Source organism: Pelobates fuscus, chromosome 2, assembly GCF_036172605.1.
Source record: "Pelobates fuscus isolate aPelFus1 chromosome 2, aPelFus1.pri, whole genome shotgun sequence".
In the NCBI taxonomy this organism is placed as follows: Eukaryota; Metazoa; Chordata; class Amphibia; order Anura; family Pelobatidae; genus Pelobates; species Pelobates fuscus.
Window position 1 is genome coordinate 152,137,049 of NC_086318.1, and position 20,858 is coordinate 152,157,906.

General features: G+C 42.6%; 1 protein-coding gene across 2 annotated transcripts in view; it reads right to left on the reverse strand.

The window, feature by feature from the left end:
- Window positions 1–20,858, reverse strand: part of DIS3L2 (DIS3 like 3'-5' exoribonuclease 2) — a 455,603-nt gene that overhangs the window by 388,872 nt on the left and 45,873 nt on the right. For both annotated transcript variants that reach the window (XM_063442837.1, XM_063442838.1), the window contains exon 4: window positions 18,647–18,700. In XM_063442837.1, coding sequence (XP_063298907.1) covers window positions 18,647–18,700 — 54 coding nt within the window. The remainder of the gene's footprint in view (window positions 1–18,646; window positions 18,701–20,858) is intronic.

Below are 20,858 nucleotides of genomic sequence, written 5' to 3' on the forward strand. Positions count from 1 at the left end.
TCTTACTTGCAGCTCTATGGCAACGACTGCCAGACACATTTATATCTAGAATACAGACCCAACATCCCTTCGCCTAGACATTCATCTACTTTGGAACAACTACATTTGCTCCTTCCCTCCTTCATTGGTTTGCTTTGAGTCTGAAAACAGACCTAATTAGCTTTGTGGCACCCTTAAAAATAAAGCAAAATAAAGTCAGATGCTTCTTATAATGACATGTAAATCACTTGCCACAGCATGCCAGCAAGTATTGCTAAGGCGACAATATGTGCTTGGATAGACTGTATCCTTGCTTTTTTTTTTTTTATATCTTTATTTTTGTTGTGCAAAGAGGTTTACAAACAGGCCTGCAGTGCTACAATGGCAGTAACAGGCAGGTCAAGGCATTCAGGATTGAACTGCACATTTTTAAACAATTAAACCGTGTAATGTAGGTCTCTGCAGAAGGTAAGCATGTGGGAGTGGTACTAAACAGGTATATAAACTGGCATTTTTGGTATTTAAAAAGGAATAGTATTATACGATAATGATGGCATGCTTTACAGGTATAACCAGCTTCTGATTTATATGTTAGCTTGGGATTGTATATAAACGGGTAATCATTCAGGCAATTTGTATATATATATATATATATCAACCTGGAAAGGGTAGGTATGGGCCTTAATGTTAGGTCGCAAGCCATGTAGCTGCTGGTCAAGGTTGCCCTTGTATAAGTATATAGGGCAAAAAACAACAACATGCTTTTATGCTGCTGGGTTGGGACAAAAATACAGACGCCATAGGCAACAAATACCACTGGGGAAGACAATGTGTAGGGAGTTTAAAATGGAATAAAATAATCTAAGAAACAGTAGTACAATCGTGTTACCAGTTGCATTGCATAGCTTTAGCTGGTTGAACCTGACTTCTAGCTGTCTGAGCTATAGTTGTGTTATGGGAGCGGAGAATCAGGAAAAAAATTTAGTGCAGTAATACCTGGCACTGACTGAGCTGTATCTCTGGTAGCGGCTATATCCATTTAGGGTTAAGGTGTGTCGCTGGGCATTTTGCATCTTCGTAGCTACTAGATCTTGTCCCGGAGATCCTACTGGAGAGATCTGATTGGGCTCTGTGGTGTTCTTTGGGGCCGTGAAGACCCTGAATGGTGAGGTGTGGGCCCAGTGGCGTGTAGTAGTTTTGAGCAGCTGCCCTGTAAATAGTGTGTCGATTTAGTGTCAGGATTGTTAGGAGCCTATACGTGCCTGAGTGGGAGTTTAGTAATTTGGGAGTTAGGCAGCGTGCGATTGTTGCCTGCACTGCATTTGGGAGATAGTGAGGCTCTTGCTTGGTGTTCCCCTAACCATTGGGGGATGCATGGGGGTGTCGCGGGCTCCATTACTCGCGAGGTTGGGAGTTGTAACTCCCCTCCTGAGTTTCCTGACTTAAGACCCCAATAGTGAGGCAAGCATTGGTAAGCGTATAAAACAGGATTAAAAACTTGTAACAAAATAATTGAACAAAAACAGTGATGGTGCGGCCCTTGGTTGTTTGTGTGAGCCGTGTGTAGGTATTCAGTCATGTCCCATTCCGTGGTTCCTGTTGGCGTCACGCAGTGAAGGGGACTATGGTGGTCGGGTCCCGTGTGGGTGCTGGCTGAGTCATCAGGAGGTACGGAGAGTCCCAGTCTCCCAAATAGGGCTGGAGCTGTATCCTTGCTTTTACAGGGATCAACTTTAAGAGAAAGCTCAATCTGCTCTGATTGTTTTTTTTCCAGTATTTGTATATCATACAGAAAATTATAAAACAAATCTTGTTGCAAGTGAGAACGATTCCTTCTCATTAAGCCATTCCCAGTCGCAGATGTGCGAGACCATGCTAGCTTAGTAGCCCAAAGCTATGGCAGTCTATAGTTCTCCCTGATTCTTTTAAACATGCATACTTTTAACAGACAAGAAATACTTTGTAAATATATTGGTATTGTTTTGCTACTATGCAAAAGTTACAGCTACCGTAATGGTCTTATCTGGAATGGACTTACAGGAATGCGCTTATAAATAAAAATATAAAAATTAAAGATGGGTAAATCCTACTAGGACTGCATTGTAAAAGTTGTCATTCGCTAAATTATTTTATGTTATCATTGGATAAGAAGCCTCTCTTTACACTTGTCATTTTATATCGTATCACAAATAACGATGCATTGAATTCCAGAATCAAACCTATTTCCTAGAGGAAAAGTCGAGATGTAGATCCTTGTAAAGGGATACCTCAGCCTGCTGAAGATTTCACGTGGTCTCAATATTTTCCAGAGAATACAAAGTACAGGATATTTCCCAGTGACCATTATGGAATTCAAAAATTTTATTGAAGGACACAGAGGCTCATATTATGCTTTATCTAAATCTCCTTCGCAGCAAAGAAGGGATTGTGCAATATCAATAGAAAAAACAAAAACTTAGTAAGGGTTAACCATAATATTTGTCAATGAGTGAATAGAATACCATCTCAAGGAACGGGGAAATCTTGTGAAAATTGATGGCAAGATGAATGCAGCATGTTATCAGAAAATTATTAATATCATTGAGCCACTCTGGGGAGATCTCAAACGTGCGGTTCATGCAAGATGACCATAGACTTCGCATGACCTGGAGGCATTTTGCCAAGACGAATGGGGAGCTATACGACAGCAAGAATTAGGGGCCTCAGACAACTATTACAATAAACTGCACATGGTCATTGATGCCAAGGGGGCAATATACAGTATTAAGAACAGAGTATGCAGACTTTTGAACAGTTGTCATTTTATTTTTTCTTTGTTTCCATGTTTTTTTTTATAATTTTACCATTCTGTTATAACCTACAGTTGAATATGAAATCGCATAAGAAATGAAAGAACGGTTTTGCCTGCTCACTCAGGTTCTTTAGAAATGGTACATATATTAACAATTCTCCAAGGGTATGCAAACGTGAGCACAACTATACTCTAATTAAACCCCTATTAATTTTGCCTAAGCTATTGGTTTAAAACGTAAAAATAAAAACCTATTACATTCTGTGAGCCATAAAATTTCTATTGAGTGAATGAGTATGCTGGATTTTGTATGAAAGAATATATCTATAAAGCTACATATATCCCACCCCTTCCTGGGTTGGTAGTAACCCATTCTCCCTCTTCTCAGCGTCCCGGGGCTCCCTACTTGTTGTGGGGTGGTTTTTCAGAAGCCCTTGACAACTCGCGGCATTGAATGATTTTTCGACACTTTAGATTCGTGAGTGTGCACTGCGTCGGCTATATTGCCGTTTAGTGTGTCACGCTATTTACCCAAGCTCGTGACACTCATTTTGGAGTGGGAGCGAGCAGATATGATGCTACAGTTGCTGGGCAGCTTACCTGTGCTCCCCTGGATACATTCCTGAGAAAACACTAAGCTTGTTTATGCTCTGTACTTGTGCTCTATAGTACGGTTACATTTTCTGTCCATAGTGGGTATTCACTGGTAATTTCTGTGCACACTTAGGTGTACATTTGTACTGACAATAGTGTGTTTCATTGAGAGGTGGCTGTGCACACTTCTCTATTCACTTGTAGGGTACACAACCCTACTCTACCCTGGAAGTTGCACATCAAATCTCCCCCCCCCCCCCCCCCCCGGCACCTCTGCTAGTGCAGCTCCATTCTGGGGAGGGCAATGTGTCACAGGAGCAGGTGAACTGATTTGTTTCATTCCTCCCTGGATGAGACTATGGCCAAATGTGTCACACAGGCAATTTACATTGCCATGGGAGTAATATTGGACAAGCTGTCCCATTCCATTAGTCATGCATCCCCAATGCCCATGAGAGAGAGCCATGTGGCTTCAGGTCCACTAAGAATACCCACCACATGGGAAAAACCTCCAAAACTACCTTCGGAAAGGATGTGTCCTGTCACCATTTATGTGGTCACACCATAGAAAAGAGCTACCTGCCAGACCAAGTCTGTGAGGACCTGGAAGAGGGCAAAAGCCCTACTTTATTCTTCCAACTGAATCGGAGGAGTTGCCAACAGTGTGTCAGTCGTGCCCAAAGATGCCCCATAATGAGGCTAGGGATGATTTGCTTGAACCAATACCCTTCAGAATCCAGGGTCTACTGAATGCCCAGACCACAATCTGTCAGTGCAAGTCGAATACATCCTGGGCATTGTCCAATGCATCAGCATATTGAAATTACAGACATCTACGAAATGCTAGCGATTGGCGACTGAATCATGCCATCAATCTGGGGTACCCTGATATAGACCTCTTCGCTTCTTGAATACAGCTCCTGGATTTCTTCAGTTCCAGGCCGGACCCAGGAGCTAGAGCGTCCGCCCTATGTAGCTAAACACCACCATTGCCCCTTTCCTCTGCTCACTGATCGCGACACTAATGCATATATGATGTTATTGCACTGTGATCCTCATATCATCGTTGTGGATTGCCCAACCATGATTCCCAACACTCACAGAGATTTACATGGACTTTCAGAGAACTCTGTGTATCCGCAGACCTGTTACTGGAGAACAGACTTCTAGCTTGACTCCTCTCCGCGGGACCTTGGTTTATCCTAAACATTCCACAAGGAGATTGGGCTCAGGGAACAAGACAATCATACTGTGGTGGAATCTCGGTAAAAATAAATTTAGTAGGCCGAGATTACCACGTGGCATGTGTACGTGCATATGCTGACGTATCGATCAGTTGGTTGCACGAGGCAAGATACGATCAGTAGTGTACGGAGCATGTGCAAGAATACAGGATGTAGTATTCCCCTCCTCCATTGTGCTGGACAAGCCATGCGGTCAAGCAGGAAGTTAATTCTTATTTGTATTGATTGGTCAAGAGAATGTGCGGGTGGAGCTTAATATGGGAGGAGTTATGTGCCTATATAAGGAGCCTGCACTATTGTTCGGGGCTCAGAACTTGTGGTATTTTGGTGACGCTAGTCCCTCTGAGTCCCGATCGGTGATCCAATAAAGAATCTCTTCCTTCCTGAAGAAACCTGTGTCCATCTCTCTGTGCTTCGCTTCCGTCAGTTTCTCCGGTATCATTTGGTGCATTGGCCGGGAAACTCATCGTTCAACGGTAGCTGAGAGGCAGAGGCGTGAGACGGTCTATCTTTGCCCACGTTCTCTACGGCTGCACCCCTGAACTTCTGCGTGGACCTCCCTTCGTCTCGGCGCCACTGGTCTGTTGTCCAGGAGATCATCGGCCTCTACGTGAGAAGTGCTGGGGTGTCCCCATCGATGAGTGTGAACTCAGGTTCAGGAACGAGGAGGTAAGACAACTGCTGTTTTAGACGGCAGACCCACTAGGGGTATACCGATTGTGCGGTAGGCCCATAAGGGGTTATTTGTGTATGGAATCTGCCCCCTCTGTCGGAGGGAGGAGCGAAGGCGCACCGCTCAATCGAACGCTCTTTAGTCAGACCGTTTGATTTGGTTAGTCAGGCGGGGTCCTGTGTAAATAGCCCTAGCCGGACACCGGTGTCTTGTCTAGACTAGCGTTCTAGGGTGTATATTACGTTCGCTAGGTCGGAGGGACCGGGAGACTAAGCGGTGCCTGTGTAAATTCGGTTCGCTAGCTCTCAACCTATCTTGGCTAAGTGGGAAGGCGTGTAAGTTTGGAACCCACTAGATTTTTGATAGTAATCGACTAAGGCGCCTGTGTAAATTCGGTCCTCTAGCTCGCTATATGTGGTGCTTGGGCAGTGTGGCTAACCAAAACGGGTGTATATAGTTTTAGGTAGTCCATCAAGGTACTGGCCAATAGTTTAGTTGGGAATTGTAAATGTGATAAAGATTGTTTAGTAAAGTGTATATCTTGTTAGATAGCGCGAGCTCAGCCGTCTAGCGAGAGTGTTAATAGTGTGTTGCTGTATTATAGTGCACGGTACCATAACCCTGTATATTTACTGACACTGTATATAAGTACTAATCATTGTCGTCCATTGCATGTTTAACACCATAACCACTAATAATTGTATTGTGACCTTAACTTGTGCTTTGACCTATGCTAACCGTACTGTAACCGCTATTTGTAAAAGACGATGTTACTGGGGTGTGTTATAGACGGGTAATTCGTATATAGAGAATTATAGCGTGGGTGACTGTATAGTTACGCCAAAGGGCATAATATTGATTATTTAGTGACTGGTGTAACAGCTGTGTGTGTACGGGAATTCCCTGAGTGTTTATTGTGTTATTGTGTATGTTTCACTTGGTAACTGTACCACGTGGTGCTGTTGCCAGAGGTAACGGGTGTGACTGTTGAATAGTACGCGTGCATAGTATTCGTTATCAGCGACGTTCCATTGATAAGTATGGGCGCGTCGCAGTCAACGATTCCGGATCCCTTAGGTTGTATGGTGAAGAATTTTAAAAAGGGATTCAAAACTTGTGATTTTGGGGTTAAAATGTCTCCTGTACGTTTGGTCACTTTGTGTACTAGGGAGTGGCCTACTTTGGTTGCGGCATGGCCGCCACGTGGCAGTTTGGATCCAACTCTGGTACAGCGCTTACACGTGGCTGTATCGGGTAGGCCTGAACTTTACGGCCAGTTTCCTTATATTGATTGTTGGAGACAGGCCGTAAATGACTCGCCAAAATGGCTCCAAACATGCCACGAGGAGCAATGTCGCCTCAATGTAGCTAGGACTTGTTTGTCCACCAGGACTGGTGTTAGGCCCATTTTGGACACGCCCCCTGAGTCCGAGATCCCTTTGCCGCCCCCTTACTTTCCGTTAAGAGGAAGTGACGCAAATGCAGGAAGTCCTGCAACCCTTCCCTCATCCACTTCCGCTTCCTCCTCCAGTACAGAATCCACCACCTCTCGTACTAAATCTCCCCTTCCGGAATCAGAGCCAACCCCCATTAGATCCGAATATCCTGATTTGGCGCCACTTCAGACTTCCGGTCAAGCTTCATCTAGCTCGACTCGAAGTGTTTTATTTACAACCTTTTCCCAAAACCAAGCTCCCACATCCCCATACCCTATTTCTCCCCGACTGGAACCCATAACTGACGCCCCTCCACGTAGCCCAATACAGACCCGACAACTGACCGGTACCCAACAATTAAAACACTATCAGATGCCTCTTCGTCTGAATCCTGGGTCAGCCTATATCGATGCCGCAGGCCAAATGGCACATGCTGACCCAGTCTTTGTATATGTCCCGTTCACGACAACCGATCTCTTAAATTGGAAGACCCACAATTCCTCGTATACTGAGAAACCACAAGCTATGACTGATCTGTTCACCTCAATAGTACAGACACATAACCCGACATGGGCTGATTGCCAGCAGTTATTAATGACTTTGTTCAACAATGAGGAAAGGACAAGAATTAATCAAGCGGCCATTAAAGCGCTAGAGGATAAAGCCCGTACTTTAAACCAAGCCAATCCATCAGCATGGGCCGCAACACATTATCCCAACACCGATCCCGATTGGAATGTAAATGGTGCTGATATGGTTCAACTCAGAGCCTATAGAGACGCTATAATTGCTGGCATGAAAGCCGGAGGAAAGAAAGCCATTAATATGTCGAAGACAGTTGAGGTGATTCAGAAAAGTGATGAAGCGCCCAGTGTCTTTTATGACCGATTATTGGAGGCATGCCGCTTGTATACCCCCTTTAATCCGGAAGACGCAGATAATTCCCGAATGGTGAACTCCGCCTTTGTCAGCCAAGCTTACGGAGATATTAAGCGCAAGCTACAGAAGTTAGAAGGGTTTGCAGGTATGTCCATCACCCAACTAATGGAGGTAGCGAATAAGGTATATATGAATAGGGAAACAGAAAGTAAGAAAGAGGAAGAGCGCAAGATGCGTAGAAAGGCAGATATGTTAGCGGTAGCGATCGCAGGCGTAGATAGACGGGGCCCAGATAGAGGCGATAGTAGATGGAGTAGGGAGCCTTTGAGTAGGAATCAGTGCGCGTATTGCAAGGAAGAAGGGCATTGGAGGAACGAATGTCCACAAAGAGAGCAGTACGAGAGAGACCAACCCAGGGCAGGTTACGGAAACTTTAGAGGCAGAGCGAGAGGTAGAGGAGGCCCCGGAGGGAGCAATGGGAACAGAGGAAGTGTTAGGGAAGATAGGTATATCCCAGCAGCGCAAAGGTCCCGCGATAGAGAAGGTAGGGACTTTGTAGGATTGGCTGACACGGTCATGGAGGACTATTGATACCGACCGGGCTCCATCCCCCTTGGTCGAGCGGAGCCTATGGTCGATGTATCAATAGGGAGAAAAAGGAGTGCGTTCATGATCGACACTGGTGCTGAACATTCAGTGGTGACTAATCTAGTTGCTCCTCCATCTGGAAGGACTATTACTGTAATAGGAGCAACTGGAAGAAGTGCTGAAAAACCGGTTCTTAAAAGTCGACTCTGTACATTGGGAGGCCACGTAGTAAAACATCAATTCCTTTATATGCCTGAATGTCCAGTCCAATTGCTGGGACGTGATATGCTATCAAAATTACAAGCACAGATTACGTTCCTACCAAATGGAACAACATCCTTAAAGTTTAATGGACCTTCAGGTATTATGACATTATCCGTACCAAAGGAAGAAGAGTGGCGACTTTATACAGCGTTGACTAGCCAAAACCCTAGGAGTGATGAGTCATTATTCAACATACCAGGAGTTTGGGCAGAGAACAACCCACCAGGACTGGCCCGCAATATTCCACCTATTAAAATTGAACTAAAACTTGGGGTTTATCCAGTGAGCCTAAGACAATATCACATCCCGCAGAAGGCTAAGAAGAACATCCAATCTTATCTGGATAAGTTCATACGGTATGGTATCCTAAACTTCTGTACTTCCCCCTGGAACACCCCATTGCTGCCTGTTCAAAAGCCCGGTACAGATGAGTATCGACCTGTGCAGGACTTGAGAGCAGTCAATGATGCGGTTGTTAGTATACATCCAGTTGTACCCAATCCATATAACCTGCTTGCTTTAATTCCGGGCGGGGCTACTTACTTTACAGTCTTAGACCTCAAAGATGCCTTCTTTTGCCTCCGAATTGCCGCAGAAAGTCAATGTATTTTCGCTTTCCAATGGGAGAACGCTGTAACGGGCTCAAAACGCCAAATTACCTGGACAAGACTGCCCCAAGGGTTTAAAAATTCACCTACCCTATTTGGTTCAGCTCTAAGTCAAGATCTACTGGATTTCGAGTCCATCCCAGGAGAGTGTGTATTGTTACAGTATGTAGATGACTTGTTGATAGCAGCAGTTACAAAAGAAATCTGTCAGCAAGCAACGCACGATCTACTACACATTCTCTGGAAGGCAGGATACAAGGTGTCTAGAAAGAAGGCTCAGTTGTGTTTGCCAACTGTCAAATATCTGGGATTCCATATCTCTGAAGGTCAAAGAATTATGGGGCCAGAGAGAAAAGCTGTGTGCCAAATACCGATACCCAAGAATAGAAGACAAGTGCGAGAATTCTTGGGGGCAGCAGGCTTCTGTAGGATATGGATTCCCAGCTACGCGATACTGGCAAAACCTCTGTACGCAGCTATCAAAGGTACAGAGCACGACCCCTTCTTATGGACCCAAGAACAGCAAACGGCATTTGAAGATGTGAAGAAGGCTTTGATGAGTGCCCCAGCATTAGGTCTACCTGATCACACACGACCATTCTACCTGTATGTACATGAGCAAAGAAGAATGGCTGTGGGAGTATTGACACAGTACTTGGGATCATGGCAAAGACCTGTTGCCTACATGTCTAAGCAATTGGATGCAGTGGCCAGCGGACTTCCACCTTGTCTAAGAGCCGTAGCTGCAGCCGCCCTGCTAGTAGCTGAAGCCGATAAACTCACTCTGGGTCAAGAACTTTATGTACGAGTCCCACATGCAGTACAGACGTTGTTGGATTACAAAGGAAATCATTGGTTTAGTAACAGCCGTATGACCAAGTATCAAGCAATGTTGTGTGAAAACCCTAGAGTGCATTTAGAGACTGTAAACACCTTAAATCCAGCTACCCTTTTGCCACAACCTACTGAAAGTCAACATGATTGTTTGGAAGTAATGGATGAAGTATTCTCAAGTAGACCAGATCTTCGTGATTTTCCCATCCAGAACCCCGATGTTCAATATTATACCGACGGCAGTAGTTATGTGAAAGGAGGGATCCGCTATGCAGGATATGCAGTGACAACAATAGACAAGGTGATAGAAGCTCGGCCACTGGCGAAAGGAACATCAGCACAAAAGGCAGAATTGATAGCACTGACACGAGCGTTACAATTGGCTGAAGGTTTAAGAGTGAACATCTACACGGACTCCAAATATGCGTTTTTAACCACTCATGCCCACGGAGCTTTGTATAAAGAAAGAGGACTACTGAATTCAGAAGGCAAAGAAATCAAGTACGCAGCTGAAATCCTACAACTATTGGAAGCAGTGTGGGAGCCGAAAGAAGTCGGTATCATACATTGTCGAGCGCATCTGAGAGGAGATGGTGATGTAACCAAAGGAAATCGGATGGCAGATAGTGCAGCTAAGCGTGCTGCTGAATCAGGAAGACAGGAATATGTGGGGCATATAGCTGCTCTTATACCAACTCCACTGTCCCAATGGACTCCAGTTTATACAGCTCAAGAAGAGGAGTGGTTAAAGACTGAACCAGGAAAGTATTTGGAGAACAAGTGGTATCAGCTAGAAGATGGAAGAATAGTCATACCAGCATCACTAGCGGTAGAAATTGTCCAAAATTATCACAACGGGACACATTCTGGGAGAGACAGCACAGAAGAATCTCTCAGAAAACATTTCTACATACCAAGATTGTCCAACTTGACTCAGGCCATTGTACGAAGATGTGTAACGTGTGCTAAAAATAATGCAAGACAAGGACCAGTAAAGCCGCCAGGAGTCCAGTTTATGGGGGGACTCCATGTCCGATTTACAAATTGACTTTACAGTGATGCCTAAATCGGGTGGACATCGTTACCTGCTGGTAATTGTGTGCACCTATTCAGGCTGGGTAGAAGCATGTCCTACTCGTACAGAGAAAGCAGGAGAAGTTGTGAGATTCCTGCTACGAGAAATAATACCCCGATATGGACTACCCTGTTCTATAGGATCGGACAATGGTCCAGCTTTTGTTCATCAGTGCCTACAACAACTGACTCATATGCTTGGTTTAAAGTGGAGGCTTCATACGGCATATAGACCCCAGAGTTCTGGTAAGGTAGAGAGAATGAATAGAACTATTAAGAATCAGTTGGCTAAAATGTGTCAGGAAACCCAACTTAAGTGGAACGTTCTCTTACCCATAGCTTTATTGCGAATCCGCAGTACCCCTACCAGAAGGATGGGCCTCTCTCCTTTTGAAATCATGTATGGGCGACCACCTCCCGTACTTGGTAACTTAAGGGGGGACTTGAGTCAGTTGGGAGAAGGAATTACCCGGCAGCAGGTTGTAGAGTTGGGTAAGACTATGGAGGAGGTACAGAAATGGGTACAAGATAGATTACCTGTGAATATTTATCCCCCAGTTCATAGTTATCATCCAGGAGATCAAGTGTGGATTAAAGAGTGGAATAATGTACCGTTAGGGCCCAAGTGGAGAGGTCCTTATGTTGTTCTTTTGTCTACCCCTACAGCGATAAAAGTAGCCGAAGTGACTCCGTGGATACATCACTCCAGGGTTAAACCAGCAGCAGTCGATTCTTGGCAAGTTACAGCAGATCCAGAGAATCCCTGCAAGATCCGGTTAAAACGCACGACTCAGTCGGAGTAACGAGGAATTATTGTGGATTACAAATTTTATTATTTTTGGGATTTGGTGCGTGAGTGAGAAGGCCATAATAAAGCCTGTCCGCCCACCGACGTATAGTTTATAAGCCAGGGAAAGTCTCGAAGGGACTCCTGTGAAGACGAGCAGAACTCCATTCCCTGCAGCCCTTACATCCTGGAAGCTGAGGTGCCTTCGCACGGACGAAGACTGAGGATGACGGCGAAAGATGTGTTGATGATAATGTTTATTTATGTGTATTTTTATATTCAGGAAGGTAGAGGTACCGACACTCCTAGCTGTGAGGTATGCATTAAGACTACAAGAACAGGTAACCATATTTCCCAAACCCTAATTTGGCATTCACAATACGAGTGTAAAGGAGATGTATCGAGATGTAGATACCTAAATATAGACTATAGTGTGTGCCATTTAGGAGTAGGAGAACCTAAGTGCTTCAGTCCAGAGTATCAACCCCGTACAATTTGGTTGACTCTCAGGAATGGAGATCCTCAGGGGACCCTAATTAACAAGACAGTATTAGAATCCGTATATTCTTCGGGTGTTCTGCTATTTGATGCGTGTAAGGCGATATCAAGTGGTAGAAAGCCGTGGAATGTATGTGGGGATCTTAGATGGGAGAGGACGTATGGGTCTAATGATAAATATATTTGTCCCAGTAGTAAAAATAAATATGTGAGTCCTAGATGCCCAAATAAAGACTATAACTTTTGCCCATATTGGTCTTGTGTGGGGTGGGCAACTTGGGGACAGACAGTAGACAAAGACATGATAGTGACTAAGTTGCCTACCGGCCCATATTGTAAGTCTATGGAATGCAACCCAGTCCATATACTTATAAATAACCCCGATAAATTCTTAGACAAATATGGCAATTTATTTGGGTTTCAAATATACGGGACGGGTTTAGATCCTGGGACAGTATTGTTTATAGGGATAGAGACTGATACGGTATCCTCCCAAACTCATCAAGTATACCATTCCTTTTATGAAGAGATGAGTATAGATAATAAGATCCCCCATAATGCTAAAAACCTGTTCATTGATTTAGCTGAAAGTATTGCCGGTAGTCTTAATGTTACCAACTGCTATGTGTGTGGAGGTACTAACATGGGAGACCAATGGCCTTGGGAAGCAAAGGAGGTAATGTCCGGTTCTGAGGCAGTTGACCAACTAATATCTACACAAGCCGATTATCATATGAGTGTTAGAGGTAAATCTGAGTGGAGATTAAAGACCTCCATCATAGGTTATGTTTGCATAGCAAGGAAAGGAATAATGTATAATACTTCTGTAGGAGAATTAACTTGTCTAGGGCAAAAAGCTTATGATGATGATACAAAGAATACAACTTGGTGGTCGGCTTCAAATGTCTCAGAACCATCTAACCCGTTTGCTAGATACGCCAATTTAAAGGATGTGTGGTTTGATTTATCCATCACATCTACCAAGAGAGCCCCAGCAAATTTGTACTGGATCTGTGGTAAGAAAGCCTATTCGGAGTTGCCACAGGACTGGGAAGGGGCATGTGTGTTGGGTATGCTCAAACCATCCTTCTTCTTGTTACCTATTGAAACAGGTGAGACTTTAGGTGTTAAAGTATATGATGTGAATCATAGGAAGAAAAGGGGACCCATAGAGATAGGTGCCTGGGAAGATGATGAATGGCCTCCCCAGCGTATTATAGATTATTATGGGCCAGCCACGTGGGCAGAAGATGGTACCTTTGGTTATAGAACCCCTATTTATATGCTCAACCGTATTATAAGATTACAGGCGGTGGTTGAGATTATTACTAACGAAACATCACAAGCGCTCAATCTTCTAGCGAAGCATAATACCAGGATGAGGACAGCAGTATACCAAAATAGATTAGCCTTGGATTTCCTTTTGGCAGTAGAGGGAGGTGTATGTGGGAAGTTTAACCTGAGCAATTGCTGTCTTCAAATAGATGACGAAGGGCAAGCAATAGCTGAGCTTACTAGCAATATGGTTAAACTAGCGCATGTGCCTACTCAAGTATGGAAAGGATATAATCCAAGTAGTTGGTTTGGTAGCTGGTATGAGTGGTTTGGAGGGCTTAAGGCAGTGGTAGGTGGAGTCCTACTGATTTTAATGTTGTGTCTACTCCTGCCGTGTCTTATACCCTTAGTAGTTAGGTCTGTGCAAAGCCTGATAGAAAATATAGCAGAGAGGAAGGCTGCTGCACAGATAATGGCAATTTATAAGTATAAGGCTCTAGATCAGGGAGAACCAATGCAGGAAGATGAGTGTTGAAGATTCACATCATAAGATAAGTCTGGTCTGGTTCAAGGTAACTTGCGGTGTATGCAAACTAAGGTTAAGTGATGCCTCAAGTAATTGTGAAATATCAAGAGGCATCAAAGGGGGGAATGTGGTGGAATCTCGGTAAAAATAAATTTAGTAGGCCGAGATTACCACGTGGCATGTGTACGTGCATATGCTGACGTATCGATCAGTTGGTTGCACGAGGCAAGATACGATCAGTAGTGTACGCAGCATGTGCAAGAATACAGGATGTAGTATTCCCCTCCTCCATTGTGCTGGACAAGCCATGCGGTCAAGCAGGAAGTTAATTCTTATTTGTATTGATTGGTCAAGAGAATGTGCGGGTGGAGCTTAATATGGGAGGAGTTATGTGCCTATATAAGGAGCCTGCACTATTGTTCGGGGCTCAGAACTTGTGGTATTTTGGTGACGCTAGTCCCTCTGAGTCCCGATCGGTGATCCAATAAAGAATCTCTTCCTTCCTGAAGAAACCTGTGTCCATCTCTCTGTGCTTCGCTTCCGTCAGTTTCTCCGGTATCAATACCATCATGCCTGGAACATATAGGATAGTTGGTGCATGAACACATGGATCCCACAACATTTTACGCTATCTTACCCTCTATATTGATAAAGATGTGGCTTACCGCACAATTAATTCATTAGTCTATTTCAGCTGGTCATTAGGGTTTTGATGGTTTTTCCAACTGGTGTAAATAAAAAATAAAGTTTTGTTTGCCATTTCCTCTGGGGCATCATATTTGGAAAACCACTGCGACAGATATACTAGATTGCAAAACACGAATCTTGTGCTATGGGTGAGTTCCTCGTCACTTAGCCAAGTCTCAAACAACTTGCATAAAAGTTTGCTATGCTCTCCTGTTTGATATCCTGCAAACTAGTGACAGATGTTCACTCTGGATATGGATTCCTTTTCATTTACTTTGGTCTGGATTTTTCAAATTACATGACCAAGTCATAATTTTAAGGACACTATGGCAATTAGCTGACCCAGTTACAGGTTTGTTTTGTTCTTTGCGAGTATGTTGGGTCTGCTGTATTCTCATGATCAGTTTGGACTAGATTCATGCCATTATAGTGCATTTCTTAGGTTGTGATTAACCGTCTCATGTGGTTAGGATTGAATTTGGTTGTCACAACCATGACTATATTTTACCATATATTTTTCAGCTTTATGTTTTAATTTGGCTATACGTGGACACATTCTACCAGTTACGGTGGACAAGGTAGCTGGGCTTATCCTTTTGTTTGATTCCTCTAGTCATCTCTGGAGTTGTGGTTTGTTTTTATTGCTGAAGTTCAGGTTTTGTAACAACTGTATTACGGTTTCATAATATTGTGTTGGCATCATCTAGAAAGGAGTAATTATGGTCATATGGGAGGTTATGATCTGTGAGATGCTCTCATTGCAATATCAATAGAAAAAAAAAAACCTGTTCGTAAGCGCAAATCATCATAACATATTAGCCACTCTTTGTGGAGGAAATAAAGTGATATAGAATATTCGCCTCCATGACAGTAATAAAAGCAATACTTTACAACATGGAATTTTTTTATTTTTACAATATTACCATTTACATTTGTCTTCTAAAGATTGCGTCTGCCGTGACAAGTTTTTACTTTGCTCTCTAAGCTTTTATCACTGGGCTCAGCAGCCATGGAGCAACACTGTCTCAAATCCTTTAGTTAACAGTCTTAAATGTATCAGTGCATGACCCAACCCCTTGCCCCCACTTTCTAAAATGGCAGATGCCCTATGTTGACCTAGTGGCAGCAAGGAACAAGACGACTATCTCCTCACACAACCAATTCTTTGTGGATTTCTGGGACAAGCTAGACCAATAGCTTGCTAAGCAGGAGAGGAATAGCCACACATCCACGATTCAAAGTGAGACATCTGTTCCAGTTCTGGGTCCCATGTGGAAGTGCTGGTGCAGTGCCTGGCCCATCAGAGAGTTTAGATCCTCGTGGACCATTATTTAGCTCATCTATTAACACCTGGATGCAAATCCTGCAGATACTGGATGTTTTGGTGCTTGCAGGCAGCCAGACCAAACTGGGATGGTACTGTGTCTCTGGATGGAATCAACTGAACCATGACTTATCACGGTCTCATTAATGTTCCCACCATGCATAACTACTAGTACCCTTTTATTTGTGGTTTATTCTTTTTCGTATTAGTTTTACAGCTCCTAGTTCTGCTATCTAGTCTGCCTCATTGGCATCGATATAGGCATTCTTTACCTCATGCATCAGTGATGGGGTACCCAGGCAAAATACCATTTCTCTGCCAGTTATGCATTAGAACTCCACAACTCAATTGAGCTGGTACATAGCCAAGCCTCAACTATTCCTTTATTACCAACTCTTCCTTTGATAGAAAGTAACAATCGAGTATTTCTATCCTGCTTACCACTTGCATCTGGGACTGTTTGCTTATAACAACTAAGGCATTGCTTGGTCGTATACATCTACGACGGCTACCTTCATTGTTTACAACAACTTATTACTAAATCTGTTAAAGTGAAAAATGAAAATATTCAGTTTGATAGCAATCAAACTGTGCCCCAGTAGAGTGCAGTTTGATGTTGAAACAGAATGTTCTGTGAGACTCTGGAAAGCAGAAACAATCTGATTGGGACAAGAGCTCTAGCAGCTGTGTGCTGCCTCCCATGACTTGATGCAGAAAGATTGCAAATGTGTTCATAGGGGGAGAGGGCTGTGAGGGAAGACAGATTTTTGCACATGTTCAGCACTGCCTCTTCACAAGCCACTTAAACAAAACACTGACGTTTGATTTAAACAGACTATTTCATTGTCAAAATACATGAAGCTAGACATAAAGGTAACTTCTTTGAAAGTAATTACTACAGCGACAGATTTACTTTTTAAACTTTGACAGCTAAGGGTGGAGCTACATGCTCCAGTTCAGACAGCCAATCTTCCTGCTTAGAAAGATTAAATCTGTCCAACTTAGACTGAACTCTATTTGCAGGAGAAGAAAATAGAACCAGCCAGGGCCCATGGCTCTGCCATGCTGAGCAACTCCACTCAATGCATCACCAAAATGTAACTTGTCTCAAAGTACTCATACTAAAATTCCATCTGTAGGAATAGTATCTTTCTGGTTAGGTAGGCATACACAGTTGCAGGCAGAATCACTAGGCAGTGTTACATGGCAAACTTTGAAGATATGTATAAGTGGCAAACCTAGCCACTTCTGGACACTTAGGATAACTATTTTGTTAACTGTTGCTATGCTCGTTTTATATGCAGTGTGTAGCATTCGTCTGAATATTAGATCAGGTTTTTTTTGCAGTACAGAGAGATAATGTGATTAACAGTACATTCTTGCACAACTCTCTCCTGTACAGCAAGGCATGCTGGGAAACAGCCTTGCAAGCCAAGTTCCCCACACAGTCCTCTGTAGTAAAACCCCTGCAATGTCATTCAGGAAACCCCATGCATGGGGTCTTGCATAAATACTGTGACCGTGGAATAAAATGACGGTTGACAGTTGACTCCCAGACTATGTGTCGTCTAGTCCTTGGGGGAGAGGGATTATTACACTGCCTGTGTTTTACCTGTTTTATCCTAACTACCAGCTGAGATACTGTGGATTATACTGCTACTCCGCTACAGTATATTTTTACATTTGTAATCACTTGGTACTTTTAAACAGAAGTAACATAATCACAAAGGGGAACAAAACCTGCAAAGTGATAGTGCTGCTTTAACTCAGATTTCTCTGGCCAAGAATATTCTTAAATACTTTACTCACTGTAACCACACTTCTCCCTCTGATGGTGGTTATATGGTCCTTTGAGTGTTCTTTTAAAGCTTGTTTAATGACCAGACTGGGTACTGGTATATTTGTCTGGCCAATTTTCACTAATCTCAGAGCCTAAGTGAGAATGGTTTTCTTTAGCTAGTATCAATTATTATTTTTGTAATTTTTGTATTTTTTTTTAAACACTGTTATTTAAGCAAAATATACTAGACCTTCATTAGATTTAAATATTAAACCGTTGTAAAACAGATTTAGTCCAGTCCAAAGCCCACTGCAGTAATGTAATCCAGTCTGGCATGGAAATTAAGCACACCAAAAGCAACGTGTTGTGTGGGAACAAGCATTACTGCACTATTTGCTTAAGGTTTGACCATTAGAAAGTGCTGTGCCCCTTTTTATCTGGACAAACATAGCAAATTAGCTACTGAAACTAGGCAAAATTAAATTGCAAAACTGTTTAAAGAGCTTAGTTTAATTCACTGGAAAATTAAACAAATCTCTACAGGGATACACGCTGGGAGTTTAATTACACTAACTGGTTGTCCCAAGTCAGCTGCAATGAATGCCTTACGCACATATAGGACATCTTTTAGTTTAGTAGCAGACATGGTAGGAGAATATCCACAGAAATAACCAGTACATATATTTGTACACTTCAATGCAGGCCAATGGATTAAGAAAAAGAGCGAGTCTTTAATAGAGAGTGTTCTAACCTAGAAGAGGGCAAACAAACACTAAAAAAAAAAAAAAAAAAAAAGGAGTCTTACCGGTGATGGCAGGAACGCCTCATGAAACTTCTTGGGATTAATCCGCAGGGAACCCTAAAGCACAAGAACAGATCAGCATGAGTTTATTTCCAAACATTCTGTGCTTCTTGATTACATTTTTTGTAGCTTTGTCTACAGAAAGTATTCTTGGTTAAAGTCAAATTTAGCCTTGACCCCATGTCAAATTTAAAGCATATTAAAGCAAAAGTTACATTTTATTTTAGAACTCAGACAATTCTATTTCTCCTTATTTTTTATAACAGCGGAAATAGTTTCACTTTCCTTGCAAAGTCAGTCCACAGTATCCAGCTGAGGGCCTTTCATGCCAGGTTTTTATTAAATATATGTTACGTGGAAGAAAATGATGTCAAGTGAATCGTTCAGGTGCGGAGTTCCCATCAGATCTCACAATATGGCTTAAGTGGTTACAATATACTAGTCATACAGCACATGTTTCTCTTCAACCCATCTGCAGGTTCAAGGTTTCCAAGACAGCAAACAGAAGGTCGCCCAAGATTTGATAGACCACAAGTCTGCAGCTGCTCGTTGACTTACTAGAGGGTGCTTCAAGCCGCACCATGGGCTCAAAGCCACTAAAAATCAACATGTTGTAATGTTAAACATAGTACACCCACATGCTCCAAATTCTAGTTCAATAACCAGATAAGACTCCCATCCTTACACAAGGTGATTCAAGACTTGAATCGGCAATTTTTTTGTATTTTATAAATTTGTGCTCAACACCCAATGAATTTTAACTCATTCTACAGCACAAATATTTAAAGTTAAAGAATGCAACATGAGAGACTTCCATTTTCTGACTATTTCTTGGCAAAATCTGATTTTGCTTTAACAGATATGAATTAAGCAAAGTTCGTTTCTACAGCACCAGTTACTATGTGTGAGCAAACGATCCATATCCAGTACTTTAAAAAAGATTCTTAAAGTGGCATTGTCATGCCGAACTTACCTTTCTCCTATTTTTGCCTATTCTCTCATCTCTCTCATTAAACATAATAAAGGTTTAACAACATTTAGCAAGGTAAACGTCTGAACATAATAATTGGGTATACTCACAGCAGACCTCGGGTAGCAGTCCAAAACTACTATAACCCGTGCGCCTAATAAGTAATGAGTTGACCCGAATACCCCAAAGAAAAAAAAAAAAAAAAGAGGGGGTGGGTGGAGTTATATATGATGAGCAACCTACTGAGCTCGTATGGAAAGATTCCGTAAAGGACCACACAGTGTGGCTGTAAGTTAGATAGAATAATCCTTATGACCTGATGAAAAAACACTGATGGGAAATTGTTGCATGCATACAGGATTGGTGTGCAAGTTTAGGGAATAAGATCCATGAACTTGTGGCAATAATGGCAACTGATAGTGTAGATTTAGTCGCTGTTACTGAGACATGGTATAATGAGAAAAATGACTGGGACATAGCAATACCAGGGTACTCTTTATATAGAAAAGACAGGGAAGGCAAGAAAGGGGGAGGGGTGGCCCTGTATGTAAAGAATAGCATAAAATCTAGCCTAATAAAGGTTAGTGAGGCGAACATAGAGTCAGTTTGGGTTACGTTAGAATTTGGTAATCACACAGTAACTCGTGTAGGTGTGATTTATAGGCCCCCAGGACAAATTGAAGAGTTAGATAACCTACTAGTTGAAGAAATAGCTAAAATGACAATGAAGGGGGAAGTTATCATCATGGGTGACTTTAATCTTCCTGATATAAATTGGAAAACAAAAATAGCTACTTGTGCCAGGAGCACACATATTCTAAACTCCCTACTGGGATTGTCTCTAAAACAAGTTGTTGAGGAGCCAACTCGTAAAGAGGCCATACTAGATTTAGTGTTAACAAATGGAGATTTGGTATCAGATATTACTGTAGGTGAAAGTTTAGGATCCAGTGATCATCAGTCAGTGTGGTTTAATATAAGAACAGTGACTGAGTCACACCACACAAAAACAAAAGTTTTAGACTTTAGAAAAACAGACTTTTCCAAAATTAGAATATGTGTAAAGGAGTCAATATCAGACTGGAGCAATTTAAATGGAGTCCAAAAGAAATGGGATTATTTAAAAGTTGCACTACTGAAGGCAACAGAAAATTGCATTAGGCTTGTCAGTAAAAGCAAAAAATTCAAGAAACCACTGTGGTACTCCACAGATGTAGCCAAAATAGTAAAAAACAAAAAGTTAGC